The sequence below is a fragment of the Hippocampus comes genome, unplaced genomic scaffold, assembly GCF_001891065.2.
Source record: "Hippocampus comes isolate QL1 unplaced genomic scaffold, H_comes_QL1_v1.1 scaffold154, whole genome shotgun sequence".
NCBI lineage: Eukaryota > Metazoa > Chordata > Actinopteri > Syngnathiformes > Syngnathidae > Hippocampus > Hippocampus comes.
In genome coordinates, this window is record NW_017806278.1 from 133,730 (window position 1) to 159,621 (window position 25,892).

Sequence of the window (25,892 nt, forward strand, 5' to 3'; positions counted from 1 at the left end):
GTTACATGCTGATTTTGTTGATCTTAAGATTCGTGAAAACATGACATTTATAATGCACATCATGCCTGGCAAAAAATATCTTTTTTTTTTTAGAGAGTTACTGTGTGATTGTAAAAATAAAGAAAGAAAGAAAGAAATGGCTCACTAGCACCCTCTTCAAAAATTTAACAAAGCAGCTGTGGTTCTATGTTTCACTTGAGTCGATAAAAATTGGTCAGCATATGTAACGACGCAAACCTACAATAAAAGTCTCTTGGGGACATACCCTGAAGCTAACAGGAAGTCCGCTATTTTTGATTACTTTCTGTCTCTTTTAAAGTGGTCAGAATTTATTGAACCCCCTCATGAGATTTAATCTAGTGTCCTTGAAACATTCGATGGTTCATCTAAAGAGATTCAAAATAAATTTATGACTTAAATTCAATGTGAAGGGTTAAAATAATTCTGACAATGTTTTAGGGACAATATTTCAAGTCGGAATTTGCTTCATAAAAAGTGTAATGAACTTACTTTTTGTTTTCTCATTGAATGGGCTCTCAAGGATGGACAATGTTTTCCTGAAGGGTTTTTCAGGGGGTACCCCACCTACTGCCCAAAGAAGGCTGGGATATGCTCCAGGACACCTGCGTGCCTCGTGAGTATAAGCAGTTCATATAATTTTTGCTTATGAACCTTAAAAAAATTGAGATGTTGCACTTGTTTCAGGACATCACTGTTTTGATAAAAGTACCGTATTTTCACAACCATAAGATGTACATAAAAGTTTTCAATATTCTCCAAAATGGCACCGAACAATGTGGGTCGCCTTGTGTATGCACCAAATTCCAAAATCTGTGAATGCTGTTGTGTGACTTCTATAACGGGGCCACTTGACAGAGTGTTGTGCCGACATGTTGCTTATACAGAATCAAGGCGGCTGTAACTGAGGACAGCATGCGGACGTTAAAGTGGGAAGGATGGGCGAGAATGAGGAACCTAAAGGCACGCTCCAGGAGATGCCGGCACGTGCATTGTGCAAAATAACATCCTGAAAATGTCACCTCCTAAGAGACACGTTACGAAGCACAGGTTAAACTGAAAGCTATCAGTTACGCAGAGGAATCAAGCAGCCAAGAGAGAATTCAAAATCCACTAATCCATGTTGTTTGGTGCTTTTGTTTTATGAAACAGCGGCATCTATCCATCCGAGCAGCGACCAATGTGGCGCAGCAACATCTGGCGGATTACAAGGAAAAGAATTTTCCGCTCCTACTGCAGTCAAAAGTGTAAGGTTCAGCGTTACATTAAATCAAGATGCTTTCTCTGAGGCCTTAAGCCTTTATTCTGCCATTCTGCTTCCATTACCTACTGTTCTCTCAACCAATCCCCACATTCCTACATACCCACTTGGGCTTTAGCAAGTGATGGGAAACAAGCATAGTTTTCATTTTGAAATACAACAAAAACATTGCTGACAAACACATCCAGCCCAACCACATCACCAATATGGATGCGGTGCCGTTCACTTTCGACATCCCGGTGAACACACTGAAGAGAAGAAGCGGACCAGCACAGTAGCAACACGCACAACTGGGCGCGACGGCTTTTACTCTTTTGCTTGGTTGCCATGGTAATGGACAGAAAATGCGAAGCGAAGTTGCGTGCGGCGTAGGAGCGATGGCCAACACAGCTTTACTAAGCCTGGGAGACAGCGCCGGGCGTGTTACGCCGCAATTTGTGAATGGATTGTGGATGCTTGGGCCCTTTGAGTGATTAAGGGACATACAAATCAACATGGCTTCAATCTTTCCTATCCCTTTTGTAAATTAACTGTGTGTTATGAGATGTCATAAGGGGAAATAAAGTGAAGATTCTAAAGGCCCAGGAATCCTATAAAATAATGTGAAATTTGCATTGTTGAAGTCGTGACGCCTTATTTGCACCTCCGCCTCACAGTACAGAGGTCCAGGGTTTGAATCAGGACTCCAGCCTTCCTGTGTGGAGTTTGCATGTTCTGCCTCTGACTGCATGGGTTTTCTCTGGGTACTTCGGTTTCCTCCCACGTTCCCAAAATATGCATGGTAGTTTGATTGAGCACTTGGTGTGATTGTGAGTGCAAATGGTTGTTTGTCTATGTGCCCTGCAATTGGTTGACAACCACTTCAGGGTGTTCCCTGCTGACTGCCCGAAGACAGCTGGGATAGGCTTCAGCACATCCGCAACCCTTGCCACAAACTGGGGTTCGGATGACAGATGGATGGATCGAGTTGTGAGGGCAAAAGTAATATTTTACACAGGAAGCTCAATTCCCTGGTCTACAGATCGACCCAAGTGGCAATCAGGACAGCAACGTTTTTTTTCTTATTTATCGGCCTGGCTTTGAAATGAAATGAAACTATGGAAAAGTGTAGTTGAAGCCAGAGGAAGAGCAGAAGTTAGCCTTTGTGAGCAGTATGGTTTCATGCCAAAAAAAGAGTAAGACAAACACAGTATTTGCTCTAAGGATGTTGATAGAGAAGTACAGAGAAGGTCTGCGAGAGCTGCATTGTGTCTTTGTAGATCTGGAGAAAGCATATGACAGAGTGCCCAGAGAAGAAATGTGGTATTTTATGAGGAAGTCTGTGGTGACAGCAAAGTATGTTAGATGACTGTATGATGACTGTCAAACAGTGGTGAGGTGTGCTGTAGGTGTGACAGAGGAATTCAATGCGGAGATGGGACTTCACCAGGGGTCAGCTCTGAGCCTCTTCTTATTTGCTATGGTGATGCACAGGCTGACAGACGAGGTTAGACAGGAATCTCCATGCATTATGATGTTTGTAGATGACATTGTGATCTGTAGTGAGAGCAGGGAACAGGTGGAGGAGAAACTAGATAGGTGGAGGTTTGCCCTGGAAAGGAGAAGAATGAAGGTCAATCGAAGCAAGATGGAGTATATGTGTGTGAATGGGAGGGACCCAAGTACAAGAGTGAGGTTACAGGGAGAAGAGATAAAGAAGGTGGAGGATTTTAAGTACTTGAGGTCAACTGTCCAGGGCAATGGAGAGTGTGGAAAAGAGGTGAAGAAGCATAAACAGACAGATTGGAACGGCTGGAGAAAAGTGTCAAGTGGGATGTGTGATAGGAGAGTTTCAGCTAAGATGAAAGGAAAGGTGTATAAAACTGCGGTGAGACCAGCCATGCTGTTTGGACTGGAGACAGTGCCACTGAAGAAAAGACAGTCGTCAGAGCTGGAGGTAGCAGAGATGAAGATGTTGAGGTTCTCTTTGGGCGTGACCAGGTTGGATAGGATCAGGAATGAGTATATGAGAGGGACAACTCATGTCAGAGGTTTTGGAGAGAAAGTCAGAGAGGCCAGACTGAGATGGTTTGGACATGTCCAGAGGAGAGAGAGTGAATGAATATACAACAGCAAACTGTGTAGAAATCCTGGGGCAATGTACAAAATGGCAGTGGATGAACAGTCGCACAATGGGTCAGAGGAGCTCACTGCGAAATCTTTATGTATTCAAATTGCCTTCAAAACATGCACCTGTGATTGTTGCCCACTGAATTTACGTATTATTTGTGTGTAAACCGGTTTCATACCAGTCAATTTTGTCAGTTAAAGACAAAGAAATTAAGCTAATATTGGATTACTTTGACAATATTGTGTTTGACAAAGAAATACACGGAACCAGTTGACATACAAATAGTGATGTCAACGTTTCAATGTCACTATTAAAACTGTCAGTTGCCCAAATAGTTAATTTTGTTTGATTGGTTGTTTTTCATTAAATAGCGTTAAAAAAAACTAAAATAAAATATTATGTGGTCTAGATAATGGATGGATGAAATAAAGAGTCCACGGATGCATATTTTGCTGTTTGTGATTCTGTGTTCTGCTACAAATGTCTGTTTTGTTGTTCTCAATCTGTATCCATTAGAAACTAATTGATTTGATTCTAAATGTTTGTTTTGACACGGCATGCATGCCCACCCCACTTACGTTTCATTTCATTTACCCTATTTTATGAAGGTGGGGTTAAAATAAATCCTGAGAAGGGCAATGAAAACAAACAAAAACCCTGGAGAAGCCTCTTTCAATTGCTGAGTAGACTCTTTGTTTTGATACTGTACATAAAAATATTGCTGTGAATGTGCATGTGCACACCGTACCGCTGCCGGATAAATTAAACGTTGACTCTCACCCTCAAATGAATGAAATCTCTTCCAGGATATATAGATTTAGTCAAACACAGTACTGTGACCAAATAAGCCTACTTTGAATGGAATGAAACACGATAGGAGCTAGTGGACATTTCTATTGTAACCTATTAGTCGATGCTGATGAGGAGGTCAAGATAGAAGGAACTATCTAGTTCCTGAAAGCAAATAACCCCCCGACCCCATCTCACACATTCACCCGCACGCACGCACACGATGCTCGCACACACAGACATACGCGCGCACAAGAGCGTACGCACAAGCAGTAAAAATGCCCTCTTACCAGTATCCTCAATTGTGTCTTGGCACTCCATTGCGTATAACACCCTGATCGGCTGCACAGCAAAGACCCCAACCAGATCTATTCCTCAACTGTAGCGTGTAATCTCAATGTGTGCCCCACAGGTTTTTGTAACCGCCCGACTGCGTTGTTGATGAGACGCGCATGGCGTATGTGTGTGTGTGTGTGTGTGTGTGTGTGCGTGTGTGTGTGTGCGCGCGCGTGTGCTTGGTTGTCAAGTTTCCTATATTATGGACGATATTATTTGGTATTTGACGGAATGCTGCAGTGTTTCGGTGCTGAAGCGTCAACAGTCCAGCTGGTACCGCCCACTTGCAAAAGGGAATAAAGGAGCGAAGAAACCACCAACCAGCAAGTGCGGAGGTGTTTCAGACATCAAGATGTAAAAGCTCTCACGTCGATAGCACCTCCAAAAAAAGGCATTTTAACGATCCATGAGACAGTACCTGCATGTGAGTGGTCAATGTGAAAAGATTCCAACAAAGAAATGAACTACAGTATTGATAATTGTGGTTGTGGTTACATGAAATCAGGTCAAACATCCTAATTGTAACTAATTGTTATTAACATTTGATTGTGTTGATAATATGTAGACGTAGTATTATAGGACGAAGAAATGCGATGGTACAGAAACGCATTCGTGATCTTTCCCTTCAGTTATGGCTACATTCTGTTTTAGTGCTCACTGCGGAGACTTTTGGGTCTCCAATTGAGCGATATTTATCACGACCAATTTTTACAGCATCATCAAATTTTGACAGACATTATACAGGAAATTAGTAATTACCTTACCATTCATAGATCCGAGGCTGTCATATTTAAATAAAAACAAAAAATTAGGTTCCACAGTAAACCATGAACGGAGAATTTACCTTTTCACTCCCGTGATAGAAATTCCAACTGTTTCAAAATGTCAAAGAATATTTACAGCTATTGCCGGGAACACTTCTGACTTGAAAAAGAAAAGGGTGGAGGAGGAAGTGTTTCTGAACTCCCCAGGTAAAGATCTCCTCCCACACATGCAGAACACCTTGTCTGGGAGTAGCCGATTGGCCAAAAGCAGAGGATAATTGCTCAAACTTTTTGCTCAGAACTGCTCAAAAATTAAACCACACTAAAACATAGTCTAAACTGCACAGGTGTCTGTCCTGTCGAATAAGGAATATGTAAAGGTTTTTGGTTGTTTGGCAAAACGATACCGTTGTATCATTATATACGGTAATAGCCTAGTTTCAGCGTCCTTCGTGAGGTCGGCATTCCTCGATAGACGTGTTCGTACTTGCACGTTTTGTCTTTTTCCAAGATGCACTCCATTGAAGTCACTGAAATGACACTTCACCACAGCGTATTTTACACACACACACACACACACACACACACACACACACACACACACACACACACACACACACACACACACACACATATATATATATCGACACCGATCGAAATTACACTATGGTCTCAGTCCTCGGATACAAGAGGATTGACAATCACCTCGTCGCCTCCTCCCAGGTTTACAAACATTAAGGTGGTGTGCAAAGGCAAGACGACGCGGCACATTGGAGATGATACTGCTCGATAGCTTCGGCGGATAGAGACGCAGCACGGGACCTTAAAGCCGCTCTAGTGGAAATATTTTGCCTTCCCAATGAGTTATGTCGAAAACGTTGTCGTCGGGGCATCACAAAGATGTTGATTTGACTACGAAGCAAACAAAATCGCTCGTCCATCCTCATTTGCAACAAAATTTACACAGACCTCAGCTCCCGCAAAAGCTGTAACTAACGTTTTCGGGTTATTTATCGCAGCAGACCTGTAACCTTATTCGGTGGTGGAAAGCGCTGGATTTAAACATTTAATAGTACACTTGAGCCACGCTTCATATAATAAGCCCAGCAACGATCGAGAAAAAAGTACAAATGCCAATGGTGAATCTCAGGCAGAAAAAAAAATCCAAAATACGTGTTTTGTTTTGTTTTATAATTGTTTAATTGTTATGATATAGTTTAGGGCTGTAATCTTTCCATGACTTTGGACATGACTGTTGTATTTTTAATGTATTTTGTTTTGCTGTCCATTGTTGTTTTAAAATGAGTGCACGCTGCTATAACCAAGAGTCATGAGATTGCAGGCACCTTCAGTGAATTCTCATTTTTGCTATTACTGTTCTGATGTTTGTCTTTGTTCCACTAGACTGAGAGCAAGATTGTTACCTTTATATTGTAAATAAATGCTAAATGTTATGATTGATTACACAAGAATAATGACTTGTCTGCAAAAGGCATGCTGGTAGGTTTCTGTGTTGTAGACAAAACAAAATCTAGATAGAGAGAAAAAAATATATATATAAGGGAATACTTGAAGTTACATTGTGCTGTGTTCCCTGTATTTCTCTCTCTCTCTCTCTCTCTCTCTCTCTCTCTCTCTCTCTCTCTCTCTCTCTCTCTCTCTCTCTCTCTCTCTCTCTCTCTCTCTCTCTCTCTCTCTCTCTCTCTCTCTCTCTCTCCCTCTCTCTCTATATACAGTATAGATAGATAGATAGATAGATAGATTAATATCTATATGGATATAGATACATATATATATATCTATATATATATATATATAGAGAGAGAGAGAGAGAAAGAGAGAGAGAGAGAGAGAGAGAGAGAGAGAGAGAGAGATACCTGAGTTGTGTATGGGCAGCTTGGGTTCAGTTCCCACTCAGTGATGGTTTTAATGAATGTGAGTGTAATTGGTTGCTCATGTGGCTATATATGACCTGCAAATGACTGCGACCAGTTCAGGGTTTAGTCCGCCTTCCGCCTGAACTCAGCTAGGATAGGCTCCCGTGATCCTGAACATGATAAGCTGTGTTGAAAATGGATGAATGGATGCATAAGATAAGATAAGATATCCTTTATTTGTCCCACACTGGGGAAATTTACAGTCTACAGCAGCAAGATTGTGGGTAGAAAGAAGAAAGAAGAAAAACAAAGTGTTTGCATTCACAAAATAAAAGTTACACTATATTCAGTTATATGTATATTCAGTTCTCACACAATGAGAGTGCAGATGCGCGTGAGACTGAATGTTTCTAAATCTCTATATGTTCCCTAAGATTGACTGGCGACCCAGGGCAGGGTATCTGTCATTTCCTTGAAGTCAGCTGAGATAGGCTGCAGCTCATCTGTGAAAACGGATTGAGAGAAAAACAATCCTGTATCAAAATCCGCAGAGGAGGACATTGACTGTTTGTAATTGTTGCTCAAGTATACTAGAATGAAAATGCACTTTATGATAATAACGTTAATGTGCATATAGTGATGGTAACATGTTTCGTCAAGAGTAAATGACTCCAGGCAGAGTAAACCAACCTGAATAACGCCATCAGCGCGGCCTTCATCATAGTGACTCAGAGCACAGCCCCGATGTTTGGTGTGAGTGCCACCTCATGCAGAGGCAAAGACAGGGAGTACTGTTTGCAAAATATTTCACTCTTGGGTGTCACTGTGGATGGTGGTGGATTCAAGGTTTCCCTTGACAGAAAGTAAACGCCTGGTCTTGGTATGAAAGGAATGAGTTCTGCATTTGAATGAGTTTAACTGATCATGTCCATTGTTCTTCAGAATAAGAGCAAGCCCTCGGTGTCGTTTTACCAACCACACCCAAAACCTCACCTAAGTTCATGAGTGAATTAGAAAGGAGGGTTTTCTGTGAAATTCTTTTTGTTGTACCTAGAAACACTGTGTCCATGTTGCACATTTGGTATAATTATTGTTTTGTTTTGTTTTTTTTTTTTAATTAATATTGGTTTCATTCTTGCACCACCATAAAAAAGAAACAAAAAACATAACAGTAGCTTTCAAACTACAAACAAAAGGATCATACAAAAATGAATAAGTTGAAAAAAAAAACCCTCCTGATGTGTAAGGTCAATAAAATATTCTATTATGATGGCATGGATTAAAGCCTGGCAATGATTTTTTTTTCTGACAGATTCTTCTTTAAAATGTACATAAGAGCTGTGTCCAAATTCAGACAGAGGCTGGGTCTTCTGAAGAAAAATTCGCAGACTTGGTCCTTGAAAGGCCCCTTCTCATGGAGCCCACATAGACCGAATAAATCGTGGTGAATTTGGACAGGCTTATGCGTCATTTGAGGAAGTCGGACATTTCTGACCTTCAACCACAAAAAGTGCATGAACTGGGAGGTCCGAGTTGCACCGTCGACAAAAATAAAGACACCAACATCACCAACCAGCTTCAATATTAATGTCACTCAACAACGGCGACTCCCCCAATGAGACAAAGACAGTGAATGGCAAAACATAATGTACAAGATTCAAAACATATCTTTCTTTCTCTATTATGACATGAATTTCACTAGCCAACATAACGTCATGTAACACATCTTGATTTAATTTGCACTACCCGTGTGAAGATATGCCATTGTCGAGTGACATCAGATTGAAACCGGTCGGTGAAGTCGGGTCCTTTTTTTCCCGACAGCGCAACTTGGACCTTCCAGTTTGAAGGGGCATTCAAGAGTATTTTTCTTCATCGAAAGTCGGAATAGTCTGACTTCCCACCTTTCTTGAATGCAACCTAAGTCCGTGCTTTTGGAGGATCCAACCTTGTGAATTTGGTCTTTACCTGATGAAACACTGGGCAGTTTTGCTTGACAAAGTTCTCCCCACAATGATGCCCACGACAAGTCTTCTAGCTCGTATTCCAACATGTATTCATAAAATATTGGAGTCTTTTGAGAAGAGCGTTTTAAACATAAACTGCTCCCTTCAAATGGACACCTTCCTTACTGCGCTCAAAGCATTAGGTGGTCAGGCCCTTCCGAAAAAGAGCCATTTAGATTTAAAAAATGATGCTCGCAACCAGCGACGGTGATTTGAGACAGCTTTACCTGGGGTGGCGAGGGGGTGGCAGGAGGTTCAATTGAGAGAGCACACATATGCACGGACACACACACACACACACACACACACACACACACACACACACACACACACACACACACACACACACACTCAAATTCAGGTTTTAATTTCTGCATTCCCTGGCAAGTTTCATGCATGTCACGTGAATAACTTATCTTAATGCTGAGCGCTATCCCAGTCTGTGTCAGCTATGCAATAACATTTCTCAAGTAGGACTGCCACAAGCGATTATTTGCTTGTCGGCGAAGCAGTTGCAATTAACTTTTCATCCCGGCTGTGGAACAGTGGACCAGCTCTACACTCCTGGCAGAGTGGATGGGAGTTCGCCCAACCAGTCTACATGTGTTTTGTGGACCATGTCTCTTGGGGAATTCAATGGGGGATGTTTCAACAGTATGGGGTACCAAACCTCCTGATATGGGCTGCTTGGTCCCTCGACCACAAGTCGAATCAGTTTCCAATGTGGGTTAGATGCTGCCCTTTGTCACAGATTCTATTCATAACCTTCATGGACAAAATTTCAAAGCCAAGGCGGTCAGCACCTCCAAATCTGTGACCATGGTGGAGTGCCCTCTCCAGGTCAGGGATGAACTCCTGCACCAAGTGGAGTAGTTTAAGTATCTTGGGGTCTTGTTCACAAGTGAGGTCACGATGGAGCGGGAGATCAACAGACGGATCGGTGCAGCGTCTGCTGTGATGAGGACTTGGTGTCAGTCTGTCATGGTGAAACTCTCGATATACCGGTCGAGATCTGTTCCTACCCTCACCTATGGTCACGACCTGTGGGTCGTGACCAAAAGAATGAGATCCTGGATACTAGCGGCCAAAATGAGTTTCCTCCGCTGCTGGAGGCTCTACCCGCTATTGGCAAGTCAAGTCAAGTACAACTTTATTTTCTCAAATGCGCTGTATGTGCAACATACAGCACAGATGAAATTTCTTCCCTCTCAACCAGAGAACAAGACAACAAGAGGAGCCGCTGCGGGTGCCCGCGCCGCCATCAAAAGAACAGTTAACATAAAATGACAAAATAATACAACACAACACATAAGACACAGACAGTCGTGCAATCTTAACCACTTTTTCTGCATACACTTTGTTGTTTGAAACAGTTATAGATGAAAGAGAAGCGAAAGTACAATTCATTCAAGTCATTCCGTGTGAGCCTCCTTGTGTCTACTGTATATTTGTTACTATCATTGATTTGTGTTTTAATTTACTGTTTTAACTTACTTTTGTTGTTGCATTGTTCTTATGTTATATATAAAGTGCTTAATTACAGCTGTAAGCTCTTGTGAAATGCACAAATAAATAAAGTTCTATTGTGACCACAATTTTTCATCATTGCAACTGTGGGGCTACATTGGATCACGCACTTCTTAACTAGATGTTTGACAAAAACGCTATTTTAAATTGGACGAAAATCGTGCATACGTGCAAAATGCATGCTCTTGATATATTTAATTGATACTACAATTTTGAATACTGTACATGTATACATGTTTTTTTTTTCCCCAAGATGGCGCCCGAGTAGGCAGCCTTCTGCAAGTGCTCTTCAAGACCCTTGCTTTTTTGTTCTTTTTTTGTTGTTTTTGTCTTTTGTTTTGTCACATTTTGTTTGTTGTTTCATCGTGTGGACCTGAAATGGACTGTTTTCAGCATTTTTTGGCCACGACATTTGTCAAAGGAGAAGTATCTGTGCTTGGTGGTTGCGCCTTCTCGGCAGCACGCCTGTACCAGCACAGATTTTGATTGGGAGGAATGTCGGCGCCATTGACTGTCGGTGCTGGACAGACCTGGGGCGCTTGTGTTTTTTGCGCCTGTAATGGGCAGCATTTTTCACAACCCCGTTTTGTTCAGTGGAGATGTCGGCGCTGTTGGACAGTCGGCGTTGGTGCGGCTGGATGGATGGCTTGAAGTTGAGGATGAGGAGAGAGGAGCGTTGGCGCAGAGCGCCGATGCGTATTTGGAACCGAGAGCCGCCGCTTGGAATTGAAATGGATTTCCATGGGACAGGAGAAGTGAACCAATCTCTTTTTTCGTCAATGGATGCTACAGCTTGTTGACTTTGAAACTTAGCTTGTAGCCAACGTGTGCACATTTTGAGCATGACGTCTCTGATCCACTGGTGAAAGGACACTTTGATTCTCTCCTCTTTCATCTCAAACTGCTTCAAACAACAAAGCGTGTCCCGGAAAAGTGGTTAGGACTGCACGACTGTCCGTGTTTTATGTTATGTGTTGTGTTTATTATTTTACTTTATGTTAACTGTTTTGTTAAGCGCTTTGTTACAGCTGCCGCTGTTGTGAAAGCGTTATATAAATCAGCATGTATTGTATTGTATTGTATTGTATAAAATATATCCTATCCCCAGAACAAAGGGTTTGAAGCAAACAACAAAATCACCACCTACTGTATTTTTTCCCAGGGAAAGGGCTGTCTTGCAAAAAAAAAAAAATACCAGCCAACGATGGCACAAAACTGATGAACAAGAAACCAAATTTAAGTGCAAGAACTTATTTTGTCCATTTCTTGCACAAAAATCAACTCACTCAAAATTGTGATATTATTGAGGTACCATATTTGTCATGTATTTCATTTCAAATCCACCAAAAAAAATAATAGGCCGACTCTCGTAGTTATGGGCAATGTCTGCACAATCAAGACATGGCTGCCATCTTGTGGTGATTAGTCATATTAAAACTTAAAACAACTGTTGACTCCTGCATTTGCAGTTCGGCACCCGAGTATTTGTATTTTTTTTTCTTCGTTTTTTCATATTCTCGTTTTTTTGTGTAAAACGTATACTGAATATTTATCTGCGTTTCTTAAAGATGATAATTTTTTTTCACTGCAGGTTGCGAGTTGCCCATCCTTGATCTTGCTCTTTGAACAAAAACAGTATATGAGTGGTTCCCTTTTTGTCGTGTACCCACGAATCTTTTTATCATTCCATGAGCACCCCCTTACATATACGGGTTAATGCGCAGAACGTACGTTATGTTACATAACTGATTATTAAATTAAAATCTTTTTTTTTGTCTGCTTAACTTGAATATTTAATTCAAGTTTTATATATATATATATATATATATATATCAATGTTGTCATTACTCTGTTTTCATAAATTATAAGGGGTAGCAATGGAATCAATGAAGCTATACTGTATATAGTGTAGGAAGACATAAAACAAGTGTTATAATACTATCACCTGGAGGGGGCAGTAACGCACTACTTATGTCTCGTCCGCCAAGACAAGGGAAAAAAAAACGTGCCAGTTGTGTTGATCAACTGGAGACAGTTGGTTACTGCAGAGGGCTACCTTCACGTCGTTCCACTTCCTCGTTCCACAAACTTTTGACGTAATTGGCACGTCCGAACGAGACGAGACATTATTCTGTCCGTTTTATCAGCGTATACATCCGTCAGATATTTAAATTATTATAACTAATCCATCCATATACACACGAGTTGCGTGACTGTAATCCAACAGTAATCTTGGAATATGTCTGAGAACCGAGGAAAGGAGAACAACGACGAAGAACAACTTCAAGGTGCCGTAGGTGGGGAAGGTACGTCGATCAGCACCGTGTTAACATGCACAGATGAAACTATGGGAGTTTTTACATTAAACTGGGAACAAAATGTTTTTGCCCTCAAGTTTTGTGAGTTTGAAAAGCAGTTTGAAAGTTGTTGCCAACAGCTTGTTTGACAACTATCAAATTTGTTTGGAAAGTTTTACAGGCCGTGGCCTGGAAACTTGCGGCCTCGGGTCGTAAAATACAGAAGCTTGTAGTAAATTTGATGTTGGTCACGTTCGGAAATTAACTCTGACGCCCGTGCAACTGCTCCAAGTGAATGCGTTCGAAGACGCAGAGTGCCCTGCGCTCCCATTAGTTTTCGAACGTAGCCCGCACTGGCTCAGCATGTCCCGAGTCGAGCGCCGAGTGCGCGCACCAGAAGGTCATTTTAAATTTGAGCAACGTTCTGAGTTTTCCGAACGGTACAAGTTAAGTGAACTGCGCTCGGAGCATATTTCCTAACATGTCCCGTAATTTAGCAAGTATATCTCTTCCGTGGGCGGTGTACAGATATGAAAACAGAACAACATTGTTAAAAATTGAGTACAGTGTATTTACATAAGTGTCAGAGATGCGAATTGAAATGTCATGTGAATATGGGAATAGTAACCAGCTGTTTTAAGATGCTAGCCCTTTGTAAGAGAGTAATTTGATAGATACCAAACTTTAGATACAATCTTAAGTAATTTTAAATTCACTAATCATTATCTTTGACTTTAATTGCTCTAAATATATTTTATAGATAGTGAAAACAAATTCGAGTGAGATTTACGTGGAAACAAAACTTCTACAGGCTTTTCACCCAGAAATACTAAGTACATTTTATTTATTTATTTGTTTATTGAATATATAACATATTCAACACACAATAAAACAACAGCACAATATATAAATTAACAAAAACACAACAAATTGAAATAAACAAACAAATAAAATTTGGGCTGAAGTAAGAGGAAGTACAAAAACAACAAATTGTCATCATTCAGGACAATTTACATGTTCAAAGGATGTAGGAAGAAGGAAAAAAAAAATCTCGTCGTACCCCTTGTTCTTTGTGAGTTTTTACTTGTTTGATATTAATGTAGTAATAGATCATTAATTTAGTATATCTCAATCTGAAAAGAAAAGGAAAAAAAGACCACGAACTTGCATGCCAACGAGCTTGCAAAGCAACACTTACAGATAGCAGGATATGTGATACAAGTTAACAATGTTAATCATAAAATTTCCACTGCATGGATAGTATGATAAGGCCAAACAAAAGTGTGTTTCCGGTAACATGAAATTTCAGCATAGGGTCGGTAGGTCGGACAAAGTTTTTTTTTTTTTTTTTTTAATCTTTTTTTTTCCCCATCAAAAATTTAAACAAAATAACCATAAAACATAAAAAAAGACATTGAACCCGGCGCTGCCGCCCCCCATTTAGTCTTCTCCTCGCTCCTGACTCGGGGGGCCGGGGCGCGCCGCCGCCTCCCCCGCCGTCCTCCTCCGCCCTCGGTTTTTACTCGGCCCGTGGTGTTCATCAAATAGTTAGCTGAATTTTTTAGATACATCAATGGATGCTATTTTCTTAACATTACGGTGCGAGCATGCGACTGTAACACAGAAAACGCGGTTTAAACTGTCGTCGGAGATCGCGGCCGCCGCCATGTTTCAATGTTGTTGACAGACGACAGGGCAAACAACGCACGCGCTCAACGTGAATATCGCGAGAGTTTGCACCGATGTAAATCCTCGACACAAAAATGTAGAGGGTTGTTTGAAAAAAATGCCGACCATAGAGTTTTTTTTCGACGTAGAAATTCTCAGTCGGTCGGGTTACCGGAAACACACTACTTTTTTTTCTACGCCTAATGACTTCTTGGCCATGTTGATGCGTGCTAAGGTGTGAAAAATGATTAATGCTCATTAAAAGTATCCAATAATTCACCATAACGAAGGATTATTTCGTATTGTGTGTGTGTGGCTTAATAACATTAACACTTGCAGTATTGAGGTCAATTTGAGTAGTTGCCACGGCCAACATGCAGCTCCGCCCCTGGGCACAGAGTTGATTTTTTTTTTTTTTTTTAATAGTGATACATAGAAAAAAATAACTGGTTTTTGTTTCATTTCTGACGGCGAGGTACCGTGGTACTTTTCTCGTACTGGTATATAGTGGGCGCGGCACGGTGGTCGACTGGTTAGCATGTCGGCCTCACAGTGCAGAGGTGCAGGGTTCGATTGCGGCTTCGGCCTTCCTGTGCGGGTACTCCGGTTTCCTCCCACATTTCAAAAACACGCAGGGCAGGTTAATGGAACACTCTAAATTGTCCCATTGCTGTGAGTGTGAACGTGGATGGCTGTTCATCTATATGTGCCCTGCAATTGGCTGGCAACCAGTTCAGGGTGTCCTACGCCTACTGCCGTGAAACAACGCCCCACGACCCTTGTGGTAAACAGTACACCCGAGATTCATATTTACCATTTGATGTCAAACCCAAATGTTCAATAATTTTGAAGGGGAGTGTAATGGGAATGAAGGCTAATCTAGCGTCTTTCATCTTGAACAGATGTCATTGATGATCCCATCCTCGAGCAAGGAGCAATAGTCCTCAGAGGGTAAGTCCAATCAAAATGACTTTTTTTCATGGAATTTGTCTTTCATGTTGGTTTGATTTTTCTCTGTTGTCTCATGCAGTATGATTCTTTTTAATTTTTTTTTGCACTGACACGATATTGGAAAAACATGTGATGTGGGTGTTGAATTTTTAACATTTTCCTTAAGAAATTAGATTTTTTTTATCTAATGAAATCATTTTTTTTTTCATGTGGCAAAATAAGCAGGCTCAATGTACTGGTATTCTCAATAATTGTAATAACTAAATTTAAAAAAAATAAGTGATTTTGTGTTAGTAAAGGTTCCCAGATACTGTTCACCTTTTGGATGTCGATGCACAAGTTGCGTCTGATTGGTCAAAGTCGGATAAAAGCACACACTTATTGGAGTTTTTTTGCAATACGCATATTGCACGGACCATTATTGCGATCACAATATATTTTTTGATATATTGTGTAGTAGTAGTGCACAGGTGCTTTTTGTTTATATATGTGTAACATAATGAGTTTGGTTGTACTTTGTTGAAATATTTAACAATGTACTCGTTATTTTTTTGATAACCCTCATTATCAAACCCATCAAAGTCCGAATCTTTTGCATCCGAAATGAACAGCTGGGCAAGTTCACCATCAAACACACCAAGTTCCCTCGCGTCATTGTCAGAGTCACTCTCGTTGCCGTCTGGCTCCTCAGAAATTATGCTGGCTTTTGTGCAAGCCAAGCCGTTAAAAATCCAAGCATCCACAATCCATTCACAAATTGTGGCGGAACTCTCCCAGCGCTGCCTCCCAGTCTTATTAAAGCTGTGTTTGCCATCGGTCCCACGACTCTCACAACTTTTCTTTGGCCGTTTCTGTCCATTACCGTAGCAACCAATCACAACAGTAAAAGCCGACTTCACGCGCCACATTGTGTGTATTGCTACTGTGCTAGTCCCCTTCTTCTCTACAATGTGGTTCACCGGGATGTCGAAAGTGAGCGGCACCTCATCCATGCTAGTGATTTAGTTGCATTGGATGTGTTTGTTGTCAATCTGTTTGTTGTATTCCAAAATGCAAAGTATACTTGTCCATTATCACTTGCCGTAGCCCGAATGGGAACGTGAGGATTGTTTGAGAGAGCAGTCGGTGGAATAGTCGAAGCAGAGTGGCAGAATAAAGGATTCAAATCTCCAAGAAAGCGTTTTAATCAAAACCCGCCTCAAAACTCACTTGTATTCTTTGGCATTTGACTCAGCATGACTTAGATTTGTTCTTGGTTTTGCTGTTCGGTGCTTTCTACCGTCTTTATTACCGGTTTGCTTTACTGTTTGTTGTATATGTTGAATTGCTCCATGTACAGCACTTTGTATGCAGCGATGGCTGTTTGAAAGTGCTCTATAAATACAGTTGAGTTGAGTTGAGTAATGCAGAACATTACATTTTTTTTACTGCAGTAGGAGTGGAAAATGGCCAGCTTTTCCTCATAATCCGCTGGATGTTGCTGCGCCACAGTCATCCTTGCCCAGATGGATAGATGGCAGCGTTTCATAAAACAAAAGGATTAGTTGATCTTGAACTCTCTGGCGGCTGCTCGATCCCATAGTCCTCTGCGTAACTGAGAGTTTGCAGTTTAAACTGTGCTTCATAGGTGCTATTTTCGGGATGTTGTTTTGTGCAATGCATGCACCGGCACCTACTGGGGGCATGCCTGTAGCATCCTCTTTCATGCCCACCCTTCCCGCTTTAATGGCCGCCTTTCCTTCACACAAGCTACATGTTGGCACGACATCAGTCTGCCAAGCGGCCCCGTCATCGAAGTCACACAGCAACATTCACAGATTTTGGAACTTGGTGCATACACAAGGCGACTCGCATTATCAGGCACCCCATTCCATTTGGGAGAAAATTTAAGACTTTTATGTGCGTCTTATAGTCGTGAAAATACAGGTATGTTCTTTCAGCAGTTTCACATGAAAAGTGCCCCTCGTGCCAAAGATAAAATCCGGTCAGATACATCAATAACAGAGAATAAATCCTCCTCAATTCTAACTGCATTCAGGTAATTATCAAAACACATAGTGATAACATTTGCGGTCAAAATAAAAGTCTTACCATCATAAATATGTTTTTTTTTCACTAAAAGTAGGGAATTAATTTTCACTAACCCACTCATACAAACGTTTAATTCTGGCATTCAGTCACATGTGTTTTCAGCCAGGAGGTGGTCTGACATATATGGTCTTGCAGAGCCTTTGGGCCACCAAAAGTGCATGGCGGAAAAACAGACCCCTGATACTTTTTTTTTTTTTTTTTTTTGCATAAAGTATTTTTTGTGATTTTTTTTTTCAAGCACTCAATTTCTCAGTGCCAACAAATTGTTTTTATTCAAATACATTTTACAATTCTTACTTAATGCAACTTTCGTGATTCCACTGAACATGGAGTGGACAGACTCTACTGTATATTACATTTTTAATGTTATTTTATATATACTGTATATTACTTTTTTAATGTTACTTTATATATATATTTTTTGTTTGTTTGTTTGTTTGTGCGGCCCGGTGGGCGAGTGGTTAGCGTGTCGACCTCATAGTGCAGAGGTGCAGGGTTCGGCTCCAGCCTTCCTTTGTGGAGTTTGCATGTTCTCCCTGTGCCTGTGTGGGTTTTCTCTGGGTACTCCGGTTTCCTCCCACATTTCAAAGACATGCGTGGCAGGTTCATGGAACACTCGTTCGGTGCTTTCTACCGTCTTTATTACCGGTTTGCTTTACTGTTTGTTGTATATGTTGAATTGCTCCATGTACAGCACTTTGTATGCAGCGATGGCTGTTTGAAAGTGCTCTATAAATACAGTTGAGTTGAGTTGAGTAATGCAGAACATTACATTTTTTTTACTGCAGTAGGAGTGGAAAATGGCCAGCTTTTCCTCATAATCCGCTGGATGTTGCTGCGCCACAGTCATCCTTGCCCAGATGGATAGATGGCAGCGTTTCATAAAACAAAAGGATTAGTTGATCTTGACCTCTCTGGCGGCTGCTCGATCCCATAGTCCTCTGCGTAACTGAGAGTTTGCAGTTTAAACTGTGCTTCATAGGTGCTATTTTCGGGATGTTGTTTTGTGCAATGCATGCACCGGCACCTACTGGGGGCATGCCTGTAGCATCCTCTTTCATGCCCACCCTTCCCGCTTTAATGGCCGCCTTTCCTTCACACAAGCTACATGTTGGCACGACATCAGTCTGCCAAGCGGCCCCGTCATCGAAGTCACACAGCAACATTCACAGATTTTGGAACTTGGTGCATACACAAGGCGACTCGCATTATCAGGCACCCCATTCCATTTGGGAGAAAATTTAAGACTTTTATGTGCGTCTTATAGTCGTGAAAATACAGGTATGTTCTTTCAGCAGTTTCACATGAAAAGTGCCCCTCGTGCCAAAGATAAAATCCGGTCAGATACATCAATAACAGAGAATAAATCCTCCTCAATTCTAACTGCATTCAGGTAATTATCAAAACACATAGTGATAACATTTGCGGTCAAAATAAAAGTCTTACCATCATAAATATGTTTTTTTTTCACTAAAAGTAGGGAATTAATTTTCACTAACCCACTCATACAAACGTTTAATTCTGGCATTCAGTCACATGTGTTTTCAGCCAGGAGGTGGTGGCAACACCAGGACATGACATATATGGTCTTGCAGAGCCTTTGGGCCACCAAAAGTGCATGGCAGAAAAACAGACCACTGATACTTTTTTTTTTTTTTTTTTTTTGCATAAAGTATTTTTTGTGATTTTTTTTTTCAAGCACTCAATTTCTCAGTGCCAACAAATTGTTTTTATTCAAATACATTTTACAATTCTTACTTAATGCAACTTTCGTGATTCCACTGAACATGGAGTGGACAGACTCTACTGTATATTACATTTTTAATGTTATTTTATATATACTGTATATTACTTTTTTAATGTTACTTTATATTTTTTTTGTTTGTTTGTTTGTTTGTTTGTGCGGCCCGGTGGGCGAGTGGTTAGCGTGTCGACCTCATAGTGCAGAGGTGCAGGGTTCGGCTCCAGCCTTCCTTTGTGGAGTTTGCATGTTCTCCCTGTGCCTGTGTGGGTTTTCTCTGGGTACTCCGGTTTCCTCCCACATTTCAAAGACATGCGTGGCAGGTTCATGGAACACTCTAAATTGTCCCTAGGCGTGAGTGTGAGGACAAATGGTTGTTCATCTGTGTGTGCCCTGCGATTGGCTGGAAATCAGTTCAGAGTGTACCCTGCCAACTGCCCGAAGACAGCTGGAATAGCCCCCCGTGACCCTTGTGAGGATAAAGCGGATCGGAAAATGGATGGATGGATGGATGGATATAGTGTATATATACATACACACACACACACACACACACACACACACACACACACACACACACACACACACACACACACACACACACACAGTATAAAGAATTTGTGAGAGAGATTTTTGGTGGAGCAATGCAATTCTGGGTTTCTTATAACTGTGTGAACTATTTCTATGCTCAACGTGTTCCATTGATTAAGAATTTTTCGATGCATTTTTTTGTTCATGGCAGGTATGTGATTGAGCGAATCAATACAGAAGACCCCAGTCGACATGTTACCTCTGAGGATTTAGGTGGACAATCAAATGAACAACAGGAGCCACAAATCAAAGAAGTTGTGGAACAGCTCATCAAGATTGCAGATGAGTTGAACAAGAATGCAGAGCTGCAACGGTATGCTTTAAACAGATAAAATGCTTCCTACTTGGTTAATGTGGTGACTTTACTAGCACACAATGTTTCATTTCATTTGTTAAGACACAGCTGTGATGGTTTCTCTCTCTGTGTCTTAAGGATGCAGGTTTCCATTTGACATATGTACTGCGTTTGTCAAAAAATAGTTTGTGGCGCCATTAATTTTACATTGTGATCATTAAAGGCTCAAGTATCAGAACATTTCTTTTTTAGTACTATATTTAGTCTTGAGTTGTATGTGTGCAGTACAGTGGTACCGCTACTTACGAAATTAATTGGTTCTAGAAGAAATTTCTTAAGTTAAAAATTTTGGAAGTAGAGACGCGTTTTCCACGTAAATGCCCGAATTCGTTCCAAGCCAACCAAAAAAATATTCTGACATCAATGTTTCCTCAAGAATAACAATGCATCAAAATATGTAACAAGTACGTATGTTACAATTTGATTATTGCACAATAAATGAGAGTTGTGCATAATGTAAAAAAACAAAGAATAGAGTCAAGAATAAAAATGATGGTCATTTAACTTTTAACTGCGTCCTCATCATTTTATGCCCTTTTTCGTTCATGTTCTCTCTCAGAAGTGGTTTTTGCCTGGCGTTTTGTAAAGAATTGATCCAAGGGCATTTGCGTTTGTCGGCTTTTCACAATCCTTCGAAAATGTCCAAGGCAAACTTCAGCATAGTGAGCGATCGCTCGACTGGTGAACACTTTTTCTGGGTGATTCACATTTACGTAAAACTATCGGAACACCTCATGGCCCGAGGGGCGAATGACGAGGATGCTGCATAGATAGATATCGATCTATCTACACACGTAGACACGCACGGTACAGGTCCCTCTTAGCCAATGGGATGCCAGGATGATGCTCGGTAATAGCCAATGGCACAGCAGCTATAAGTATGTTGCGTTCAGGAAACTCGGAGCTGCGCGTAGCGGGCCATACTGTATTTTTACCTTTCGTATCTTGAAATTTCTTTCGTAACAAGAGGCAATATTTATATCCTGTTGAGATAACTTGAACATTTCGTATGAAGAGACGTTCGTAAGTAGAGGTACCACTGTATATGTTTTCATACCGATGTTTTGAGGATGGTGGCGAGTAAGTTGCCATTTAGTAAAAATAGATTTTGACTGGAAGATACATAGATGCTGTGCTCTGATTTTAAAATACATAAATGTATGTTGATGGTCTTCTTCCACTGGAGCGATGAAAGTCCACTCAGGCAGGACTGTGCCTTTCCCGTTCGCCCCAAACTGGCTGGGACCGCTGCTTCCTTTTTGAATCAGGAAGCTAGCTCGTTCAGCTTCCAATCTGAACGGCCCATGCAGACTGGTCTCTACAAGCCATGATCTTGATACTCTTCTACCTTCTGCCCCTTCATATTCATCCAACCCCACCACTAGCTCCTTAGCAGCCTCGGCCATGGCGCTACACTACACATGCATGCAACTCCTCTGGCTAAACCACCAAACGGCTCCTTCCGCCGAACTGCATGTATTCGCAACATCCACAGAGGCTCCAATAGCAAGTTTGTCTCAAAGTTAATTGCGATAAACAGCATCCAATCGCTGTGGTCTGACTACAGCAAGGACACTAGATCCAGCACTTCCTCATTGCTTCATTACAACATAACATGTCACCGGAACAATCCCAGCAGAAATATTACAGAGTACCCACTGGTGCCCAATCAATTTCAGAACTAAGACAAAAGCACACAAAACTCGGCCTCTTGAACACAAGATTGCACAAACAATAAAAAAGACGTATGCTTATTCATTTTCGAGGCAATCATCACACGCTGTTTCGAGATATTTACCCATCCAGGTTTCAGGTATTCATGTGTGAAAAGGCCGTTCCTCCAGTCGAGCTCATCTTATTTATCGATGTATTTATTTTTTTTACCAATCCGTTTCTGACAGAAGCATTATTTTCATGCGTCTTATTTTGATTGATATCTACATTGCTGAACAAATATGTCGGCTATTTTGCTTCTGTTTATATTTGATCATTTTATATTGAAGCATTACTGGATACATTTCTCATATAATAGAGGTCTATTTAATGTCACTTCAAAAAGTGAGATGCGGCAAGCTGCTGTATGCAGTGATAATTTTACAGTTTGCCCCCAGCGCTGATCAGAAAAGTATGAGTCCCATTATGCATTTAGAGAGTCCCAAGTTTCGAATTCTGAAATGGTCTACTTATTCAATTGCATATGATAATAACACAAACAATAACATATACATACAATTATAAACGAAGGCTGCAAAAATTTAAATAATTCACTAGCAGGCCTGAGGATTTCAGAAATTCACGGGAACCATTTTCAGTTCCATCGGATTACCCAATGGGAAACCACGGTACCGTATTTTCCGCACTATTGGGCGCACCAAAAAGTCTTCCATTTTCTTAAAAGCTCACCGAGCGCCTTAAAATCCGGTGCGTCTTTTGTATGATCATTACGGTAATACGTCGACTCCAAGATGGCTCCTTCTTGGAGACATGTTTCCAATGGTATAACTTGCTGTTGGTTCAGAACTGTGTCACGGCTTCGTTAAATAAGTATGTGTTGCAGCTCCGAAAAAAGGAAAGCTGTGGTGTTAATTTTTTAAAACAGTCTCAACAAATACAGGTACGTCTTTGTCTATCTCCGTGCTTTCTTCCGTTCGACTCGAGAGCCATTCAAGACTGCCACCGAAAAACGTAAACTAACGATTACTTCAATGAAACTATAAAAATTGAAAAAAATACATCAAAACTGAAAAGCAAGCGAGGATATAACGAAATAAATTCTATTGCCCCCCCCCTGCAGAATTTATATTGTGATTTCATCATTTGTGAATACACAACAAAGGAATAAATAACTACGACTGACATCTAGTTGTGTTATTTTGACTTCAAGATGGCGCCGTGAGAGTGGCTGCCTTTCCAGCAGCTCCTATTTATTTTGTTCTTCAACTTCTTCCACTCATAACTTTGTTGCTGTGAAGTGTGAATTTCTCAATTGTGAGACTATTAAAGGTTTTCTTATTTTATCTTATCAGATTGTACTCTTGGAGCTACGATAAAGGAAATGCCACTGTTTTTTTCGGAGGCGGTCATGAACGCCTCTCGAGTTGACCGGAAGAAAAGAAGGGAAGGAGACGGACAAAGACACACCTGTATTTGTTGAAAAAATGAGAGCTGTGGTTGTGGTTTTATTATTTTTTTAAACGCAGACTTTATTAATGGTTTTCACAGTCTCAGCAAGTACAGGTACTGTACGTCTTTGTCCGTCTCCGTGCTTTCTTCCGTTCCACTCGAGAGGCGTTAATGGCCCTCTATGAAAAACGTAAATTAATTCTTACTTCAATTAAACCACGAAGAAAATCAAGCGAGGAAATCACAAAATAAATTCTGTAGGCTCCGCGATCACACTCGAGCTCCCTTCCCGCCAATTCCGACTTTTATTGTAACATACAAGGAAAACACTGCCCCCGACATTTGCATACCGCACCCCCGGTCTGGCCCCTCGGTAGTGATTGGTTACCTGAGTTTAAGCTTTGAACCACCGGTACATTGGCGCCTTTCTGTCTGGTCTACACTGTATCAACATGTTGCAGACTTTGCGGACGACAAATGTCGCCTGGGCGCGACGGGTGTTCTCAACTCGTCTTTTGTTGTTCAACCGCTGTTCCCAAATTATTCATTCCCCTTTTGTGACCGAGTTTCGCCCTCTCCCCTGTGATTGCCCACCTGCATTGACGTGCTAATTGTGGACTTCAACAGCCCTCCGGCCAGGTGGCCGGCGCCTTTGTGCACAGGCATTTGGGGGTGCTGGATACGCACCCAAACGTTTAGATGTGCCCAAATTAAATGAAACTTTAAACCTGATACAATTTTGCTCATAGATTCCTCTAACAGCGTACCACCATCTAGTGGACGTATTTGTAGATTGCGCCTTTTAGTGCGAAGCGTCTAATCTATGAAAAAATTTTACAAAATAGCCATTCATTGAAGGTGCGCCTCATAATCCAGTGCGTTTTATCGTGCGGAAAATACGGTAACTAATTTTGGGTCCGGTAAACATTCATCATGGGAACCCATTTTTCTATTTTGACTGATAGTCATAATGAAGAATTCTGAAACTCAAAAGTATCATGTTTCAAGTGTAAATGTTTGAAAACTATGCATGAACAATGAACATTACATCAGCAGCTGTGTACTCCAGGTTTATTCAAAAAAAATAAATGGATCAAAATATGTTGTACTCATATGGCACCATGAATACAGCATGCCACAAAATCAGAGTATTTTTTCCAATCTCACACTGCAAAAATTAATTTACTGGTTATCATTAATACAGATATAAGTATTGATGTGGCTTGACATCCTCTGCCCAAGATGGTGTATGTGTAATCTACTATCAATTTGACGAAAGAATCTAACACACGTCATCATTAGTTCTACCAACAGTTAACATTAGCATTACTACACCTTGTGACGAATGTTTTATTCCTAAAGTTACCATGCTACAACCAGTAAATTATAGAATAACCAATACTGTTTCATAATATTTTTCATAGCGATTAACCTATAGATCTAATGACAAACTTGCCTCGTAATCATGCCTCCCGTCGTATCTCGCTCTCGTGTTCTGTGCATACACCACAGGTGAGTTTAGTGATACGCCCTTCGGACGATTCAAATGAAAACTCAGACTGGCATTCCCATTTCTTAAATGTCGAAATTAGTAAACCTTTGTGAGTTTTTTTCGCCGCCATCTCAAACTTTCATCCGTGCGATTCCTCAGTTTGTAGACTAAAATAGCAACTCGCATGCGCACATAACGTTATCTGTTCCGTCCCCCCCAGCACTGAAAACAAAACAAAACGAAAGTAAATTAGAAGAAACACACTCACACCCCACACCACACACACACATACAGGCACAGTGAAATCGCGTTGATCACACAGGAGAGATTTGATCGCATATAGTCAACTCGTGTGCGGTGACTTTTATGGTTAAACGATTTTTCGGTACCGTCAAAATGACGCCATGGAAACAACACGCTACTGGTAACGATCGTTACCGTGACATCCTCAGGCCTGACGTAGTATTTTTTTGTTTTTGTTTTGACTGAGAAATTTCCTTGCGTCCCAAAAACGCACATTATTTGGAACTGTGCGTCCCGCAGGAAAATTATGCATCTAGGACGCGGGACACAGAGGTAACAAGATGGCTGTGTATGTTGTATGATTTTTATTTTTTATTTTTTTAATGGAATAGCTAAAATATAGAAATATATATATCATTATCGTGATCTAAAATGCCCGAGATTGTGATACAGTAAATATTCTCTAGGGCGGACTCGTGTTTTCGCTGTCCAATTTGTCAAATTCCTCATTTGGGAAATGAGCATGGTACATGTCCTTTATGAACCTGCAAGTATGTTGACAAAATGCACGTGTAACAACACAATCAATAAAATACAAAAATATACTCTCCAAAAACTGTTTATATAACAAAAACTGCAATACAGGTGTATC

At 40.9% G+C, this 25,892-nt stretch overlaps 2 protein-coding genes and 1 long non-coding RNA gene across 6 annotated transcripts in view; 1 reads left to right on the plus strand and 2 right to left on the minus strand.

Moving 5' to 3' along the window:
- ano1a (anoctamin 1, calcium activated chloride channel a) overlaps positions 1-5,473 on the minus strand; it is a 60,831-nt gene extending 55,358 nt beyond the window's left edge. For 2 of the 4 annotated variants that reach the window (XM_019857816.1, XM_019857815.1), the window contains exon 1: positions 4,469-4,572. In XM_019857816.1, coding sequence (XP_019713375.1) covers positions 4,469-4,499 — 31 coding nt within the window. In that variant the 5' untranslated portion in view covers positions 4,500-4,572. Of the gene's footprint in view, positions 1-4,468; positions 4,573-5,273; positions 5,296-5,358 lie in introns of those variants that run through there. The other 2 variants (XM_019857818.1, XM_019857817.1) reach the window with 2 other exon arrangements.
- Positions 5,474-12,735: 7,262 nt separating this feature from the next.
- The window catches only part of LOC109508060 (apoptosis regulator BAX), a 31,648-nt gene continuing 18,491 nt past the window's right edge, over positions 12,736-25,892 (plus strand). Inside the window, exons 1-3 of the mRNA XM_019857888.1 lie at positions 12,736-12,994; positions 15,556-15,604; positions 20,179-20,340. Of these exons, the coding sequence (XP_019713447.1) occupies positions 12,928-12,994; positions 15,556-15,604; positions 20,179-20,340 (278 nt within the window). The 5' untranslated portion in view covers positions 12,736-12,927. The remainder of the gene's footprint in view (positions 12,995-15,555; positions 15,605-20,178; positions 20,341-25,892) is intronic.
- The window catches only part of LOC109508061 (uncharacterized), a 19,440-nt gene continuing 16,868 nt past the window's right edge, over positions 23,321-25,892 (minus strand). The window contains exon 3 of the long non-coding RNA XR_002166589.1: positions 23,321-23,331. This is a non-coding gene — a long non-coding RNA (uncharacterized LOC109508061). The remainder of the gene's footprint in view (positions 23,332-25,892) is intronic.